The sequence below is a fragment of the Myxine glutinosa genome, chromosome 6 (genome assembly GCF_964187855.1).
Source record: "Myxine glutinosa chromosome 6, kmMyxGlut1.1, whole genome shotgun sequence".
NCBI lineage: Eukaryota > Metazoa > Chordata > Myxini > Myxiniformes > Myxinidae > Myxine > Myxine glutinosa.
In genome coordinates, this window is record NC_136266.1 from 89,919,452 (window position 1) to 89,939,600 (window position 20,149).

Here is a 20,149-nt window from a genome sequence, read left to right on the forward strand (position 1 = left end):
TAATCTAACCTTCCGCAATATTATAACCTCCTTCGGAGGTCTTGAGAACCGTACCCCTTGTGTCGTTGCCTTAATCCCAGCTGTTGTGTCCTTTTCCTTCATTGATTTAGCATAGCGCGATTCGGCCAACGTTCGAGTGTAATCGGGTAACTTGTGCGAACACGGCGGCCATTCCGCTCGGCCCAGCATAACATCAAAGTCGTGTCCGTAACAATATATATGCGCAGTTTCTGTCTTGTGTTGTCTTGTGTTGTCTTGTCTTGTCACAACTACTTTCTCAAACTTTTGTGAAATCATACCAAACTTCTGGTATGTACATATCTCTCCCGTCGGTATGTCCTAAGGGTATTCTTTCAGAAAAATTTTCCAATTGTATTTATTATTTTTTTTGGAATTTTTTCGGGAACATTTTTTTTTTCAACTTAAGTTTTCAACTTCAATTGTTTATAAAATGTGATATCACGTATATTACAAATACATTTGTGCAAAATAATTGTTCGAATTATGATTGATTATGATCTATATACACTGTTATGTTTATGGTTATGTTTGGATATATCTACACATCTGGGCAGTGTCTGTTGTCACTGAACTACTCCCTCAAACTTTTGTTTCTGTGGTTGTGAAGTGTTTTTAATAACGTTGTGGTGGTTTTGAATCACATGGTGGTGAGGTATTTTGAATTGTGTGGTGGTGAGGTGTTTTTAAATGACGTGGTGGTGAGGTGTTTTGAATTACGTGGTGGTGAGGGGTTTTGAATTACGTGGTAGTGAGGTATTTATAATTATGTGGTGGTGAGGTGTTTTGAATTAGTTGGTCATGAGGTGTTTTGAATTACGTGGTGGTGAGGTGTTTTGAATTACTTGGTGGTGAGGTGTTTTGAATTACTTGGTGGTAAGGTGTTTTTAAATGACGTGGTGGTGAGGTGTTTTTAATTTCGTGGCTGTGAGGTGTTTTTATTACGTGTTTTATGGCTGTGAGGTGTTTTTATTACGTGTTTTATGGCTGTGAGGTGTTTTTAATTTCGTGGTGGTGAGGTGTTTTTATTACGTGTTTTATGGCTGTGAGGTGTTTTTAATTTCGTGGTGGTGAGGTTTTTTTATTACGTGTTTTATGGCTGTGAGGTGTTTTATTACGTGTTTTATGGCTGTGAGGTGTTTTATTACGTGTTTTATGGCTGTGAGGTGTTTTATTACGTGTTTTATGGCTGTGAGGTGTTTTTAATTTTGTGGTGGTGAGGTGTTTTTATTACGTGTTTTATGGCTGTTAGGTGTTTTCAATTTCGTGGTGGTGAGGTGTTTTTAATTTCGTGGTGGTGAGGTGTTTTTATTACGTGTTTTATGGCTGTTAGGTGTTTTTAATTTCGCGGTGGTGAGGTGTTTTTATTACGTGTTTTATGGCTGTGAGGTGTTTTAAATTACTTGGTGGTGAGGTGTTTTGAATTACGTGGTGGTGAGGTGTTTTGAATTACGTGGTGGTGAGGTGTAATCGTCCCAAACTTCCAGTGTGCACCTACCCCTCCCCTATGTATGTGCTGAGGGGTTCTTTCTTTCTTGACATTCAACCTAAATCTTCAACCTAAATTGCCTATTAAAATGTAATATCACAAACACAACAAATACATTTGTGCAAAATAATTGTTTGTATTATGATTGGTGTAAATCATGACAACACAGCAACTCAGGTACAGTCATTAGCCTCAGCTAAAATAAGCCCGTTCCTCAGTAACGACGCTTGGTGAGGCGAGCGCAGCGAGCAACAATACCGCAACAATATCAAAAACCGCAACAACCGCAACAATATATATAAATATATATATATATATACAGTGGGGAGAACAAGTATTTGATACACTGCCGATTTTGCAGGTTTTCCCACTTACAAAGCACGTCAAGGTCTGTAATTTTTTATCATAGGTACACTTCAACTGTGGAAGACGGAATCTAAAACAAAAATCCTGAAAATCACATTGTATGATTTTTAAGTAATTAATTTGCATTTTATTGCATGAAATAAGTATTTGATACATCAGAAAAACAGAACTTAATATTTGGTACAGAAACCTTTGTTTGCAATTACAGAGATCAGACGTTTCCTGTAGTTCTTAACCAGGTTTGCACACACTGCAGCAGGGATTTTGGCCCACTCCTCCATACAGATCTTCACCAGATCCTTCAGGTTTCGGGGCTGTCGCTGCGCAACACAGACTTTCAGCTCCCTCCAAAGATTTTCTATTGGGTTCAGGTCTGGAGACTGGCTAGGCCACTCCAGGACCTTGAGATGCTTCGTACGGAGCCACTCCTTAGTTGCCCTGGCTGTGTGTTTCGGGTCGTTGTCATGCTGGAAGACCCAGCCACGCCCCATCTTCAATGCTCTTATTGAGGGAAGGAGATTGTTGGCCAAGATCTCGCGATACATGGCCCCATCCATCCTCCCCTCAATACGGTGCAGTCGTCCTGTCCCCTTTGCAGAAAAGCATCCCCAAAGAATGATGTTTCCACCTCCATGCTTCACGGTTGGGATGGTGTTCTTGGGGTTGTACTCATCCTTCTTCTTCCTCCAAACACGGCGAGTGGAGTTTAAACCAAAAAGCTCTATTTTGGTCTCATCAGACCACATGACCTTCTCCCATTCCTCCTCTGGATCATCCAGATGGTCATTGGCAAACTTCAGACGGGCCTGGACATGCGCTGACTTGAGCAGAGGGACCTTGCGTGCGCTGCAGGATTTTAATCCATGACGGCGTAGTGTGTTACTTATGGTTTTCTTTGATACTGTGGTCCCAGCTCTCTTCAGGTCATTGACCAGGTCCTGCCGTGTAGTTCTGGGCTGATCCCTCACCTTTCTCATGATCATTGAGGCTCCACGAGGTGAGATCTTGCATGGAGCCCCAGACCGAGGGAGATTGACTGTCATCTTGAACTTCTTCCATTTTCTAATAATTGCGCCAACAGTTGTTGCCTTCTCACCAAGCTGCTTGCCTATTGTCCTGTAGCCCATCCCAGCCTTGTGCAAGTCTACAAATTTGTCCCTGATGTCCTTAGACAGCTCTCTGGTCTTGCCCATTGTGGAGAGGTTGGAGTCTGATTGAGTGTGGACAGGTCTGGAGACGGCTTTGCGGTCGGTCTTTGCGGTCTTTGTGGTCGGAGACGGTCTGGAGACGTCTTTTATGCAGATAACGAGTTCAAACAGGTGCAGTTAATACAGGTAATGAGTGGAGAATGGGAGGGCTTCTTAAAGAAAAAACTAACAGGTCTGTGAGAGCCGGAATTCTTACTGGTTGGTAGGTGATCAAATACTTATTTCATGCAATAAAATGCAAATTAATTACTTAAAAATCATACAATGTGATTTTCAGGATTTTTGTTTTAGATTCCGTCTTCCACAGTTGAAGTGTACCTATGATAAAAATTACAGACCTTTACGTGCTTTGTAAGTGGGAAAACCTGCAAAATCGGCAGTGTATCAAATACTTGTTCTCCCCACTGTATATATATATATATCTGGCATGATTACTTCAAGTGACTTCAAGTCAGTTCTTATTTCAAGTTTGAAAACATGAACCCACCATCCTTTGTAATTGATCTGCGAATCTGGGCGTACTCAGCTCCAGGTCCAGCAAGTTCATAAGCTGAATCTGTAGCATTTTCATCTTCTTTTGCTGAGAAGTTCAAAAAAGCATAATTAGCAATATTATATTAATCGATGCCGGTAGTTATTATTCATCCAGTCGAATTAAAACAGTAAAAGTTTATAATTTAAAAAAGCTGGACGTACTAGTAGGTGGAGCTGAGGTTTTGGTGAGAATTCACTCGCCTTGGTCACGGCAGGAGTTGGCAAGTGGATTCTCACCAAACGTCGGCTCTACCGACTAGTCTGTCCAGATTTTTTCAATTTTAAACTTTTACAGCAATATTATACAAGTAATAAAAACATTTTAATAAACGTAAAGGCATGTAGGATGTTAGATTATAAGAAATGATTATTTGAAACCATCCCTATATCTTTCTTTGATAATGGTTTTTCCTAGCAAAGACAAAATTATATAGAACACACACACACACACACACACACACACAGTGTTTTCCAGAGTCATTGCCATTGAGGGAAGCAGCTCAAAAATACACCGTCTGAAGATGATTATTATTATTACAGTATTATTATGATGAACGAGAGGATTAATTCCCAGTTTTAACCGATCTCGTTTTTTTTGTCTTTTCCCCCTTTTTCATGGTCTGCAGCAATGCAAGGTGATCCCCACCTCGACAATCAGCTGGACAGATCAGGTAGGCTCTCATATGTAGCCTAAATAATATTTTTAGAGAAGATACTACAACTATAGTTTTGCATGTAGCGGATGGGTCCGACATTTTTTTCTTTTTGAAAGAAAGGAGAAACCAATTTGTAACGTTTTCTGAAGAAATGTAAGGTAAAAATAACCACCAGAGAGTTGTTTGTTTCTTTGAACAACAGCGTAATCAGCACATGCATAAGGAAACGTGTCATCTGATTGTTGCTGAGAACTCGCTGTGAAACAAGATAAGAACGAAAAGGGGATATATATATATCTATTTTATTTTTTTAGAAACAGGAATCAAATTCCTGCAAGGGGCTAGGTGTGGAAAAATTCTGATTCAATGCAGGGCTCGAACCATGGACCTCCGTTGATAACGCGTCAACAGCCCACTGTGCTATTGAGCCACCCACAATCTCCTCAGAACTTTTCCATACTTAACACTATGAGCTTTATCATGGCCGATGTCTGACGTGCCTGCTAAGCAGACCCCGAATGTTAGCGTAAGTATATGCATGCGTATGTATGTGTGAATAAGTAGAAATGCATTGAAGATTTTTTTTTTTTTTTTTTTTCATCAAATTCCTGCGAGGGGCTAAGTGTGAAAAAAATCTTGTTTTGTTTCTTTGAACAACAGCGTAATCAGCACATCCATAAGGAAACGCGTCATCTGATTGTTGCTGAGAACTCGCTGTGAAACAAGATAAGAACGAAAAGGGGATATATATATATATGTATATATATATATATATATATATATATATATATATATATATTGCGGTTTTGAGAACCCACACAGGTAACATCATTAAAGGTTAAAGGTTGCACCCCATAGTTAAGCCACATAGTGTAGCAGCATAGCAAACCTGTTGTGCATTTTGTGATACAAGCACCAAATTTGGCACAAATGTACATTAATATGTTGCGAACATTTTCAGATATTGGGCCACTTGAAATTCCGTAATTTTTTTTTTCAAATTTTTTCTAATTTCGTAATTTCAAATTTTTCGGGTGACACCGTCACAATTTCGGTCTTCGAGGCCGGCCGATATAGTGGGGCGGCTTAGCCCAAATATTCAAAAGAATTGTGCATTTTGTGATACAAGCACCAAATTTGGCACAAATGTACATTAATATGTTGCGAACATTGTGTGGTCAGCAATGAAGACGAGAGTCTGAATTACATGTATGCAAAAGACCTTGTGAACCAGTGAAGCAAATACACGGGTAAGCATGAATTAAATCTAGGGCATGATATAATTTCCATGATGTTTACCTCTACACTCAATGGTGGAAGGAGGTAATGTTTTGATCCCAGCTTGTCTGTATGTCTGTTTGTCTGTTAGTCCACAAAATTCCAGACAAAGCTTGTAGTAGTGGTAGTTGTAGTGGTAGTGGTGATAACAGAAATTGTTATATAGAACTGAACTTGTATTATTATTATATGCAGAAAATAACTTCATTTCTATATGCCCTGCAGTGGACAGGTTAATTGGTTTATGCACTGAAGGGGTCACCCTGGTGTGCACTGCTGTGTTCTGCCTCACTGAGTTGTTCAGGTATGATGTACTCAGCACAAGCTTCCGGTCGGCCCGGAGGTGGGGGTGCGGGGCCTGTCACGGAACGTCAAAACAAACGGCCTGCCGGGGCCGCCCAAAAGTCGGGCGTGAGGGGCGCGTCCACTAATGGAACGCCTCTCGCTTCCCAGATCGAGGGCCACGTGGTCAGGAGAACCTCGTCCCTTCCGGTCACACTTTGCCTATCGGCCGGCCTCGAAGACCGAAATTGTGACGGTGTCACCCGAAAAATTTGAAATTACGAAATTTGAAAAAATTTGAAAAAAAAAATTACGGAATTTCAAGTGGCCCAATATCTGAAAATGTTCGCAACATATTAATGTACATTTGTGCCAAATTTGGTGCTTGTTTCACAAAATGCACAATTCTTTTGAATATTTGGGCTAAGCCGCCCCACTAACATGCAACACGTAGGTCATCTTAGAACGTTAGTTATTTCATAGTATGTGTTTAGGATAAGGCCATTTCCAATAGTTGCATCTGCGTTGTGTAAAATAAATAAGAGTAGGCCCCGTTCATTTTGCACCCTCCCTCCAATCGACTCCATTGCACACCATCCTGTCTGCACCCCATTGCCCCTCGCGGTTTGTTACGCGTTGGGCCGGTAGCGTTCGCTGCCCTTGGGCTTCCACTCAAACCAGCCCAAATGCCACGAGGTAAGGCCCGAAAAGGGGGCGGAGCACAAGGGTGGGGGTGTGGCCACGTCAAGCAGCCATCAAGGGCGGAGCCGGTAAGACCCCATCAACCAACCAGGGCTCGGGTGAGATCGCCTGACAGGGTGTGGCTAGAGATTTGAGAGGGTTCGCTGGGCGTGGCAATAAAACCCGTTGCGGGAGGCCCCCACCTCAGTTATGAGGAGAAACGTGTTGAGGACTCGAGTAGGAGCAGAGGTTTGAAGGACTGCGTTGGAAAGTCTGACGCTAAAGGACTCGTTGGGGAAGGTTCATTGCGGCAGGACTCGAAGGGAGCGAGCGTGCTAAAGGACTTTGTTGGAGAGAGCGCATTGTGAGGACTCGTGGAGAAAGGTGCCCGGTAAAGAAGGGCTTGTTGGAGATCGCTGGTTGGGAATTTGGCTTGGGCTTGCGGTGAGCGAATATCAAGCGCCAGCATTCCTATCACATACGCGGCGGTGAGCCAACATAACCGCTAACCGCTTACGGATCCCCCGATATATAATTGTCCGCCTCGCGCCTACGCCACGCGGAGAGCTGCCTGCCGTCTTCCATCACCTGCACGGTACGAGTCGGGGACCGGACGAGCTGTGGACGCCATCTTTGGACCCTCAACCCGACCATCTACATCCCCGTGTGAGTGAGTCTGAGAGTGAGTCTGAGTGCGAACGGGCCCGTGTCCAGGGCATAAGTATAAGACTGTATAAGGCTGCCCTGTGTATCTGCTTCTTCCTCTTCACTGTACATTACTTTTCTTCCTCTTCTTCTTAGTGTACAAATTGTTAATAAATTCTTGTGTTATTCCTTTTCCTCTTGGTCCGACCGTTTTAGTCATTTCCTCCATTGGGTAAACGCGGCACGATTACAACCACTTAGAATCTGGTTTAGTTTTTGGTTGACAGCTCGGATCGCGGATCGCTATCTGCTCGGCATATTACATCAACATCCGTGATTCGGGCGGGAGTTATTTCCTCGTTTCTGGCCAGCGTTAGTACTTAGGTAATAGCGAATCCCTAGTCCTAAAAACCCTACCTAATGCTGCCCGGGAAGGACGACATAGCCCCCGGATCCCATCGGTCAGTAAAAGACAAGGGGAGTAACCCCCTCTTGATAAAGGGGAAGGCCGATGAGGAGATCCGCAACAATATATATTGTTACGGTCCGCGGTTAAGGATGTTGTTTGCCGAGCGGAGGCGCTGCGGCCGAACAGTTTTTCCCCGACTAAACCCGATTCACCCAGACGTTGGCCGTATCGCGCCACAGCTATTCAATCAGGGAAAAGACAAAGATGACACGGATGTGAAGAAGAAGCAGACAAAAAGAAAGGTTTGAAATACGATTACCATTTATTACTATTTACAGGCTCAAAGTAACCAAGGAGAAGGAAAGATAATAAAATAATTTACAGAAGCTTTTAGAGACACAGGGAAAATACTAGCTTATACAGACTTAATTACCTACCCAGGACAGAACAAACAAAACAAACTCACGTACGCAAATGGGGAACTTGCAGGCAGGAATGGCTGGAAAGGAGAGGAAGGTCCGGAGCTGGCAGTACGATCGGCGCGTTCGGCAGCCGCCGTCCCTTCGCGGCCCTGCTCAAAACCGCCGTCCAGGCCCCAAACGGCTGTCGAGTGTTGCTGCTGGGGACGCTGCCGCTGGTGAGCAAGGTGACGAATAGCAGGCTTTTGCGCTTCCCTGGATGATCTCTGCTTTTGGACCTCACAACTCAGCTCTTGTCATAGCTCATCTCTCATCTCCTTGTCTCATCTGCCTTGGACCTTTTTGCGACTCTCTTCTCCTCTGACGACCCAGCTCTTTGCTTTGCACCTCACCACGCAGCTCAGCTCAGCTCAGCCTTGGACCTTTTTGCAACTCTTTTCTCCTCTGACGACCCAGCTCTTTGCTTTGCACCTCACCACGCAGCTCAGCTCAGCTCAGCCTTGGACCTTTTTGCAACTCTCCTTGGGGAACGTCCCGCGGCGGGTTATATAGGCCCCGCCCCTCAACCTTTGCGAACCTCCTTGATGTTTCTCTCCACACCCTCTCCAAGTCCAACCCCATGTTCGTGGTTGGTTGAGTGGGGCTGACTCACTCCTCCCCTCTATGACGAGGTGGGGACCCGCCTTTCTTCCCCAACCCTGCCTCGTGGTCAATGGCGGCAATTGGAGGGGATGTAATTGCCAATTTGAGGCTTGGCCATTACGAACGGGGAAATGGAGGTTTTTGGGAATGGGAATGAAGGGAATCTATCTTTTTCACTCGGTGCAATGGAGTGTCATGTTAATGGAAGACAAAGCCTTAATCTAAAACACATAATAAAGATATAAGCTACTGAACAAGGGTTTTATCGTGCCCTTCAATGTGTGCTTTATGGAATTAACTACCGGGACGCCCTTTTAACCTTTACACAACACTGGAGGCAGGAGGGGCCATATTCAAGCAATATTACACAATCAAAAAAATACAATCCTCATATCCACAACAATATACTAGTGGGGTCACCTGTAGTAATCCCGCGGGCATGGACGTCTGTGACATTTCGACATATTGAGTTAGATGCTGCACCTGCACATTCAGTTTCACAAAATAGTTACTGCCAATTTATCAGATCCACAAATAATGTAATCTACACAGTGTATTTACTTCTGATAACATGTGAATGCATGTGTGTGCACATGGGAAATACAGTTTGAAATGTGTGATTACATCTCATGTAAAATGTGACTTCAAGAGCTCAAATCCTCTCCCTCCCCGCCCCCATCCCTCCCACATCACGCACACTGCACCAGGGAGTGGATCACTCACTCACACACACACACACACACACACACACACACACACACACCTTGTTTTTTTTTTTTTTTGCTTCTCACAATTCTATCTCTTAAGATTTTCAATTCTTATGTCCAACGATGCTCCGATTCAATTCTTACGTCCAACGATGCCCCGATTCTTATGTCCAATTACACACACACACACACACACACACACACACACACACACACACACACACACACACACACACACACACACACACACACACATTATCCAATACTTCTTACAGGTTCATTACAGCTGATCTTGTAATTGTTACGGTTTTTCGAAGCCCATTCCCTTACAAAGGGGAGATTAAGCCCCTTTTTCTCCTTGGGTCTTCAAAACCGCGAGACTGAGTCGCCACTTCCAGGCAGATGTGGAAAAGGGTCTCGGGACAATTTCGCACGTACCTTGAGTACCCACGCCGCAGCGGCATCGGGGATCGAGTCTCGCACGAACCACGCGTGATTGCGTACGCCCGAGCGGACGGCGTACCACGTGACCCGTGCTGTTACCTTTCCTATAGAACCCGATCAGAGCGACCTAATTCGTACCATGCTAAGCCAATGATGGAAAACGCAAGATGGTCGAATCAGAAGGAAGAACAGATTTATTTATACTATTTACAATGATTTGGTAGAAGAAGGGACACAGGGCAGAACTTAAACAGTCTTACTTATTCCCCAGACAATGGGCCCACTTATACACACAGGGAGATGGAGGAAGAATGTTCGCGCGCCGAACGCGCCTGCTTCTGTCGCTCCAGGAACAGCTCACCCAGCGTGGCCCTCTGGCGGCCACAGCACATATCGCGGCGAAGGCAGGCAGGCGGGAAAATCCTCGCGGCGCGTATATCGGCAAAGGCAGGCAGAAGGAAATACGCGCATCTGTGGCCCGGCACGGGCTGTCTTTTACAGCGCGATTAATACTGCGCAGAGCGCGGGGAGCAGGGCAAGTTCGTATACGCGCGTCTCCTCTCGTAACTCACTGAAAAACCCTGAACTGCCAACTGATAACTCCAGCTCATAACTCAGCACTCCGAACCGACTGAGGTGGGGGGCTCTGGGCACAGGGTTATATCGCCCCGCCCTAGCCCGAATCGAATGTTCCAAACCCCGCCTTTTGCCGCAGTGGTAAGTCACTCCCCTCGAGCCCTGATTGGCGGCTTGCGCTTACCGTTGGCTCCTCCTCTGCCTTCCTTCGGCCTTGGTCGACTTGTTCAGGCCTGCCTCGTGGCATTTCGCACCAAAACCAAAAGCATCGAAGCATCATAAGGGGACCTAATTCTCATTATCCTACTCAACGCAAAACTAAACACAGGAAAGGTCTACGCTTACATTCACTAAGAAATAACTGAGCTTAAACGAGGCTACATGTTGTAGTGTAACTAACTAGGAGGGGAAATTAACCTTTATTATAAAACTACAAAACCGCAACACTACACCCCTCCCTCGTCAGACTCGTCCCCGAGTCGAAACCACCAATGGAACGACCGGTTAGAGAATGACATGCAAAATTAACTTTACTTTTACATGTGACACATAGGTGTGGTTCCCCCTAAAATTTACTCTGACCCATGTATGCGACAGTTTTAAAACACTAGATATGTCCCTCCTATTGCGTTGAGCAGCTTCATATCAGATTCACACCCACAACTAACCGAGTATTTCCGGAATTTCAAACTAAACACATAGCCGGTGGGCAGCATTCTTATATTTACAAGCACAGAACTTAACCTTATTTACAATTCTATGACCCAGGACCTGTCGTTTTTGGAAGAGAAGATTGGATGGGAGAGAAAACACAGCAAAAACACACTCAAAATCATGACACTTGCTGCTTGCTTCTTGCTTCTTCTGTGTGCATATATCAAACCGGCTAGCCCCCGGACCGGCATACAGGCCATTTTAATCTTCAGGGCTATCTAAACTTACACATTAGTCCATGGGCCAGGATCCCAAATTTCCAGTATCGGTACCACCCGGGGTGACTAATTCTCTTTGGTGTTTTTAACTTGCTATATGTCTCTAGTTTGCATTTTGATATGATAGCCCTTGCAGACTCACAGCTTGTTTATCGCTTCTTGTAATGGACATGCCCCATGGATGAAAGGCGCGAACACACACTTTACCACTATCCTTTATTCTCACACCACAGTCTTTCTGTTAAGAATCAGTTCAGTCACAGACAAGCATAAAATACCACATAGGGATCCTTTCTTACCAGTATCACGAATGTAGGCAGTCATTCTCGTACATAAAGGCAGATTTTGTAGATGAAGTGGGTTGTTTTCAAAAAAATTCGAACTTAACTTAACAAAATATTTATGCAAGTTGAACAAAATATTTATGTTTTTGTCAAGTCACACCCTGTGACAAATCAGACTCTAGGTTTCCTGTTTTAAGCAAGGTCTTTGATTCAGTAGAATCAACATGCATCCATGACACGTTTTCATTGGCTCTTAACATTATTAAATGAAGTACAGTTTCACGTTTCTGTTTGTGCATAATTATGCCACCAAGTTATTCATCATCACCGTCATCCATATCAGAGTCAGTTAATTCCACTTCTGGCTCTTCTTCACTGGCTTGGTTGCTGCACGTTTGTAGTTTGCACATGTCTGTGCACTTCAGGCCATTGCTGAGGCAGTTACATGCTGGTAGTTTGCATGACCGCACACATTTACAGGAGAGCAGCTACAGCACAGCATCTGGTGCAGGCGAGCCATGCATCCACTCAACAGCCAGCTTCCCATCCTCATCAGTTGTCCAACCACAGTCCTTTGGGCTTGGAACATAGGGCTGGCTCTGCAGACATCTCCTCCAGATGGCAGCTTGATAGTTTGCACGGCGAGCATGCATGAATAGACAGTCCTCACAAGGAGGGAGTTGACTTGACTCAACTTCTCCACGTCTGGCACAAAACAGTTGGTATCGAAGCTTGTTGACTTCAGATGTGCGGCTAGAAGGCATGTACATATGGCAGGTGATCTCCTGTAGCTTCTGGAACAGTTCTGCAGATACTTCCCATGAACGTCCAATGACACCCGATTCAACACACAGATCCCTGAGCCCTGCATCCTGAAAACGCTTCCCTATGGTGGAGAGGAGATTGCAGATTGTGTGGAAGGCCCCCATTCTGATGATGATGTTCTTGAATTTGTCTTGTTTCCACACTATCTCTGCAACCTTGGCATAGAGTGCTTGGTCAAACACACAGACGACCTTGTTGAGCTGTAAGGACTGCATGATGCCAAGTGTTTGCTCCAACACTTCATTCACAGTGGACATTTCTGTTGCAGGAGCGCTGATAGTGGGCAGGTAGCTCACAGTGTCCTTGATCACTGTGGTGTCACTGCGGATCTTGATGTTGAACCCAGTCCAACTACTGATGCTCTGGTTCTCAGAGTCTGACATCCGAGTCAGGAGCCAGACATGGTTCTTGGTCTTTGCGTCTTGGACCTCTCTGGTAGTGTCGGCATCTGCAGTCTCAATCTTTGGTGGCCCAGCTCGCTTCCCAACATTGTAGGTTGGCAGCATTAATGGGGTAGACCTGATGCTTCTTTTCTTGGACTTTGTAACTGCAGGCAGGACATTCTGTGGCATGGGGCCTGCCACTTTGGGCTGGACAGCAATGCCGTTGACTCTGTGAGAAGTACCTGCTCCACTCAGTGTCTCTTCAAGACTGTCACTGTTGTCCCAGGCCAGGGTTGTGAACACACCTGGGTAGATGTTTCCTGGCAGTGGGATGTCATCCTTTGAGAGTTCCAACTTCTGGATACAAAGTGCTGTGTTAATCTCCTCAACCTGTGAGTAAGAAACACAGTGGCCAAGGCGATTCAGAGTTCATATCATTTCTGTGTTTCCTGTCAAAGACTTCACAGCAAATTGGAGAAGTATGTGCTTGGGTGGCTTTGTCTTGCCACGGGTGACAGCAAAGACCAAATCACTGCCAAAAGAAGTGGCAAGACGTTGGACTCTCTTGGAGAGATTTGCACAGTCACACTCTCCAGTCAGCAGGGTATACAGGAATTCCTTGACCAATTCGGGAATGACACTCTGCTCTGTATTGGGTGGCCATGCTTGACTGACGTCTTGCTTCTTGATCTGGTTCCTCGGCTGCATTGCTGCTTTGGTTAAGACATCCCCAGAGCTGGCAGTCCTTGCTTCTTGCAGATCCTTCTTCATGTTGTGGGCTTGTTTGGCAAGATCATCCATGGAAAGGCTGTCTGGATAGAGGAGAATCTTTCCTTTCTCATCAGAGACAAAGTGGAGTGATCCTCCCAGCTCACTTTCCAGCTTATGACGAACATGTTTCTTCGTTGAGGGTTTCATTTGAGTGATGCCATGTGCGTTCATGGATCTCTCTAGCCTACCTGTGAGGTCTGTCATAGGCAGTATTTCGGGATTGGGAAAGAATTCATTCCTGATATACAAGAAGAGTTCCTCGTAGGCTTGTCTCACTGCTTCCTCATACTCTGCATTCTCTCTTTGTTCATTCTCCTCACCTGCACCAGAGCTGGCAGAAGACTCGTCTTTTGTGTACAGTTTGTAGCAGGACTTGTGGTAATGTCCCTCTGCAGCAACAAGGTCTCTGCTCAGTAAGGCAAGGATTCTTGGATCCAGTTTTTTGGTTGCTGCGTTGCGAACCCTGGCATCTGCACATAACTCAACACACTGGATGAGGGGTTCCCTTGTATTGTGTCCTTTTAGATATCTGCTCGACTTGTTGCAGTAAATGCAGATTTTATCATACACTCTTGATGTACCTGGCGCATCCCTAGCTGATCTTCTTGAACTGACCTCTCCAGGTTCATCTTTGGGGTCTTTGGAAAGGAGAGAGTCAAGAGACTTCTTCATGGTGAAAATGCTACGGCATTTGCGATGATACTGCAATTGTGGTATTTGTCCTTCTTCAATGCCTTTGGCTATATCCAGAAGTGGAGCATGCTGTCTGATCTCTGCAGCCCTGAGCAAAGTGTTCCATGAGTCCAGATCTTGTGGTGACACCAGGGAGTCGGAGTCTTCATTAGAGCAATGAATGATACAGTCAGTGCGTGCTCGCTTCCTTGGCAGGGTGGCACCTTCATCTCTACTTGGTGGATCCATCATGTACACCTCAGGACGTCAGCACACTACAGTAGACACCTGCAATGTACAAGCAGCAATCCGTGTTCCAGCAATCCAATGCATTCTTTGTTCTGACAGTACCATTGAAAGCAAAACAAAATCTTATCTAAGATCTGCCACATCTTGACCTCACTGGTAAGTTAATCCTAGAAAAGGAAAGGATATTACCATAGTTAACTGATCTTAACTAATCAAACTTAATTAACCTTAATTAGAACTGCAAAGGATAACTTACATAGCCAGATATCTCACCAGTTCCATCAAAGGAGCTGAAAAAAAAGCTTACATCTATCTGCAATTAACTCTTCCTAGAAAAAAAGCTGAACGTGAGTACACAATTATCCAATAAGAAAGTACAGACAAATAGGAAATGCATTTATTTTGCTCTGATGTTTAATAATTACAATATAGTAGCATTTCTCACATGGTTTTAGTTCTGTATTGACTGAAATTAGATGTGATCTTTGCATACCGCAAGATTTAAATGAATTACGCAATGCCGCTATTGGGTGAATTTGAGGTTTTTACAAAAAACTGACAAAGCTGCCAGTGTGGAAAGGCTATCACATCTTAATGTACTTATATTGACCCAATAAACATTTTAGTACCACTTAGGTTTGGTCACCCCAGGTGGTACCGATATCTGGCCTGGCCCATGGACTAATCTTCTCATGCCTAGCACACCATGATAAAATGCACAAAAATGCTTTTATTTTATTTCTTTGCCAGGCAGAGCCAACCTCATGTGGTCCGACTGCTTGGCATTAATGCCACTCAAACAAGTGGTCCGAAGGCGCAAGATGGTTTTGCAGCAAAATGCTGCACAGCAGAAGTGCAAAGCCACAAAGCTTGTGGTCCATAAGTGTAACAAGGTGCAGCAAAGGATGTTTGTGGCAGCAAAGTGCTGCACAGGTGCAACAAGTTTGCAGCAAAGGGTTTGGCAGAAAAGTGCTGCACAGTTCGGCTGCACAGATGTAGCAAGGTGCAGAAGGGATGCTGCACAGGTCGATGGTGCTGCACAGTTCCACCTCCAAAATGGTCCTGGGGTGGGGGGAGAGACAAGGCACAACAAGCAAGCGGAAAAGACGCAATGGCACACAGAAACACATGGTAATGCGGTGCGAGGGGCGCGGAAGAGCGAGCAGAGCAGGCTCGTCCCTAGCCGTCCGTACCCCCCACCGTCGGCTTACACTACCATAGCCCCCCTTGTATTTACAATCCGTCTCTACCTCTTGTCTCCCATATCCCCCTCTAATCCAAATTCGTCTCCCAATCCCTCCCAGGAAGGAAGGAATGGAACAAACACAATGTCACACTACGTCGTGATGCGTCTTTACCACTCAAACGGTTCACAGAGCCTTGGTGATTGGCTGTGGATGGTGCGAAGGGATTTCTCATCCTAACTACACTACTGACATTTACTTTTAACCTAGCCGGGGTCGTACCGTGCCAATCGGCCTCTTTAAACTATGTGGTTCTAAGAACCTGAATGGGGTAAGCGCCAAGGAGGGCCTTCCCCAGTTAGATAGGTTAGGTCAAGGAGCAGGTAAGCTCGGAGGCGACTGCAGTGGTGGAGGTGTGCAGGTGGGTAGACCTGCTGGGAGAGCCACACGACCCAGTCCTGAAATTGTGCAAGGGCACAGGGAGTTGAATCGGGGGAGTGAGACCCCAAATTGATGAAGCACCACAGTTTGGTCAATGGGAATTTGGTTCTTAAAACCGCATAAAGTGTAAGATGGCCAATGGTTTGGCAGGGAAAGACCCCGGGTAGTGTAAAGTGTATTAAAGTCATTTAGAGGATAGTTAGGATTAAGAATCTCCTCGCACCATCTACATCCACTCACCTGAGGTGACAAAACTCCGCACCATGCCATGTTTTTATTTTTATTGTGCAAATGTTTGGAATGTGAGATGCATCATGATGTGGGTGTGACATTGCACTTTGTTGTTCCATCTCTCCCTCCTTATGAGGATTGATGATGAATTGGTGATGGCAAATTTTGGTTAGAGGGATTGTGGGGACGAATTTGGTATTGGGGAAATATGGGGAAGACGAGACATTAGTGACGAATTTGTAAATGTGTAGATTGTTGTAAATATGGGGTAAGGGCAAGGGTAGAGTAGGTGACAGGGGGGGTGACATACGTTAGAGACGAGCTTTTCTCCGCTCCGTCTCCAAACGCACCTCGCCTTGCATTGCCTTGTTTGATGTGTACCCTTGTGATCTTACCCCTCGCTCACCTGTCCTTTCCCCCCCCCTTGTCTCCCACACGAGGACTGTGCGCCACTGGGCGCCGAGGGGAGCGTGCAGGAGTCCGCCATTGTGCGCCCGAAACTCCCGGAACCAGCTGTCTGCATCGATGCACCACCTTATGGACCACATGTCTGTGGCTGAGCACCACTGATGGACCCCATGGGTTGGGGCATGGCCCCTCTGCTGGAACCGGCCATGAAAGCCCGAGATCTTGCTGGCGGACCTTGGTCACAGGGCACCTATGCCACAGGTGAACCACACATAGTTGGCCCTGTGGGCCATAAATAAATAAAAGATGGACGCATTGTGTGCCTTTTTATTAGTCCAAATAGGCCGCCAGCAAAGAAGAAAGACAACATCAGGAAGAGAGCAATAGCCAGCAGAGGGAGCCGAAGAGGAAGACACCACCAGGGTTTGTTTTTATTTTTTATTCATGAACTGTGATGACTGTGCACGAAAGGGTGCTTTGTGGTGCTTGATGGTGTTTTGGTGCATTCTTGGTGCTTTCTGGTGTGTCGATGCAGGGCAGACTGTCTCCCCCCCCAAAAGAACAATCACAGGTCCTGGGTTAGTTTTGTAAATAAAATAGAGTAACTGTAAATATTGCGCCCCCATCGTTCATGTTGTAGTTTGAAGACAATTCCGCAATTCGGTTAGTTGTGGGCATGAGGCTGTTAGGCAGGGTGAAATGGAGCAGCGGGACATAGTTATTTATGTTTTAAAACTGTCACACTCAGGGTCAGGTTAAATGTAGAGGGAACTACACCTACGTGCCACACTAAAAGTAAAAGTAATAGGCCCGGGACGTGCCAAAGAGGAGGAGGGTGCAGTGTTGTGGAAATGAGAATTGTGTTTTTTTATTGTTGTAAAAAATATCACCCTCCTTCCTCCAGTTGTTGTGTATAAAGGTCAAAGGGCGTCCCTTCGTTAGGTCATATACAATCACGTTAGCCAATCATCGATTTCCTCCTTGTTGGTAGTTATTTCCTTATTCTGTGTATTAGGTTAAGGCTTTGTCTTCCATTAATTAATACTCCATTGCACCGAATTCAAATAGATAGATCCCCTTTTTTCAAATTCCCCCAAAGCCTTTATTGCCAACTGCATTTATTACCAACTGCATTTGCCTCCATTGAGCACGCGGTCGGCTCGGAGAAGAAAGGCGTGTCTCCACCTCGTCATAGAGGGGAGGAGTGAGCCAGCCCTTGCCGACCAACCCAGAACGAGGGGTTTGGCTTTGAGAGGACGTGGAGAGAACCGTCGAGTAGGTTCGCGAAGGTTAAAGGGCGTGGCATATATAACCCGCACCACGACGACGCCACCAGATGAGAGACGCGCAAGAGAGGAGACGATATGAGAGATGCGCAAGAGAGGAGACGATATAAGAGACGCGCAAGAGAGGAGACGATATGAGAGACGCGCAAGAGAGGAGACGATATGAGAGACGCGCAAGAGAGGAGACGATATAAGTGACGCGCAAGAGAGGAGACGAGATGAGAGACGCGCAAGAGAGGAGACGATATGAGAGACGCGCAAGAGAGGGGGCGATATGAGAGACGCGCAAGAGAGGAGACGAGATAAGAGACGCGCAAGAGAGGAGACGAGATTAGAGATGCGCAAGAGAGGAGACGATATAAGAGACGCGCAAGAGAGGAGACGATATAAGAGACGCGCAAGAGAGGAGACGATATAAGAGACGCGCAAGAGAGGAGACGATATAAGAGACGCGCAAGAGAGGAGACGATATAAGAGACGCGCAAGAGAAGAGACGATATACGTGCCACGCAAGAGGTGAGAGAGAGAGAGTCCACCACCATCAGTTGAGTCCACCACCATCAGTTGAGTCCACCACCACCAGCTTGGAGTCCACCACCACCAGCTTTGAGACCACGCAGTTTCGACCCGCTGCGACGCGGGAGCCGGATTGCGGTGGCATCGCTGGCCGTCGAGGTCCCGCCCGACGTCCCGTGTGGGTTCAAGCTCCAGCTCCGGTTCCCGTTGGACCTTCCTCTCCTTCCACCGAATCGTTCCTGCCTTCATTTCCCCATTCATGTGAGTTTGATTGTCGTCCGTTTTGTGTGTCTCGTCCTGGGTATAATTAAGACTGTAGGTAAGCTAGCGTTGCACTGTGTCTCCTTGATTCCTTCTGTCTTTATTTTATTATCTTTCCTTCTTCCTTGGTTATTTTGGTCCTGTAAATAGTAGGAATAAATATAGTAGCATTTTCAAACTTTTTGCCTTCGTCTTCCTCTTCTTCACAACCGTGTCGTCTTTGTGATTTCTCCATTGGGCACCTGTGGCACGATTTGGCCAACGTTTATGAATCGGGTTAGTCTTGGTAATAGTTCGTGCCGCGGTTGCTAAACACCGCTCGGCAATCAATTAACATCTGTCCGCGGTACGAACGGGGCTGTGCACCGGCCTTTCCGGAGGCCGCGGTACGGCGTCAGGGATCACGTCGGTCAGCAATAAACAAGAGGTCTAATCCCCCCTCAAAGGGGAACCATAGGCCGACGTTGGGTTCCGCAACAATATATATATATATATCGTAAGACTGCTGCCTAACGACTTAAACATGCAGAACTGTGTGTCAGAGTGTGTCAGAGTGCCGTTTGAACATTTGAACTGCTCTGTTTCATGTATATTAGACTGATTAGAGTGTTTAATGAGTAATCATGTTTTGTTTTGCACCAAAGAACAATAATAAACTAAGTTGTTTGTTGCAGGTATCGTTCTTAAAAATGTGCCCAGGGTTTTTGGACCACTCTGTGTGTGTGTGTATATATTGTTGCGGTTTTGAGAACCCACACTTGTTGTAAATATCACATCATTAAAGGTTATAGGTAGCACCCCATAGATAGGCCACAAGCAACACGTAGGTCACCATAGGACATCAGTTATTTCTTAGTATGTGTTAGATAAGGCCATTTTCCAATAGTTGAATCTGCATTGCGTCAATCAAATAAGAGTAGGCCCCATCCGTTCATTTTGCCAGCCTCCCCTCCAAGCGACGCCATTAAGCACGCTCCCCAGTCTGTGCCCCATGGCCCCTCCCAATTTGGTATGCTCCTTGGCCGCAGCCTTCGCTGCCCGTGAGCTCACTCAATGCCGCCATAAGCCATGAGGTGAAGCCCGGAAAAAGGGGGCGGAGCACCAGGGAGGAGGTGTGGCCACGTCACCCAGCCGTCAGGGCGGGTCCGGTAAGCGATAACCAGCCAACCAGGGCTGGAGTGACATCGCCTGACAGGGCATGGTTGGGGCTCGCAGAGCGTTCGCTGGCTTAACCTATAAAAGCCAGTGCACAAAGCCCTCGAAAGGACTGCTGCGATTTGAAGGGCTTGAAAGGACTGTGCGGGGAGGACTCGGACAATTTGCGCTTTGCATAAGGACTGATGCGATTACGA

The 20,149-nt window shown here is 45.9% G+C and overlaps 1 protein-coding gene across 4 annotated transcripts in view; it reads right to left on the reverse strand.

The window, feature by feature from the left end:
- The window catches only part of LOC137430100 (V-set and immunoglobulin domain-containing protein 10-like 2), a 199,108-nt gene that overhangs the window by 36,300 nt on the left and 142,659 nt on the right, over positions 1–20,149 (reverse strand). For 2 of the 4 annotated variants that reach the window (XM_078780092.1, XM_078780091.1), the window contains one exon: positions 3,569–3,661. The exons of the other annotated variants lie outside the window; for them this stretch is intronic. In XM_078780092.1, the coding sequence (XP_078636218.1) occupies positions 3,569–3,661 (93 nt within the window). The remainder of the gene's footprint in view (positions 1–3,568; positions 3,662–20,149) is intronic. 4 annotated transcript variants of the gene reach the window in all.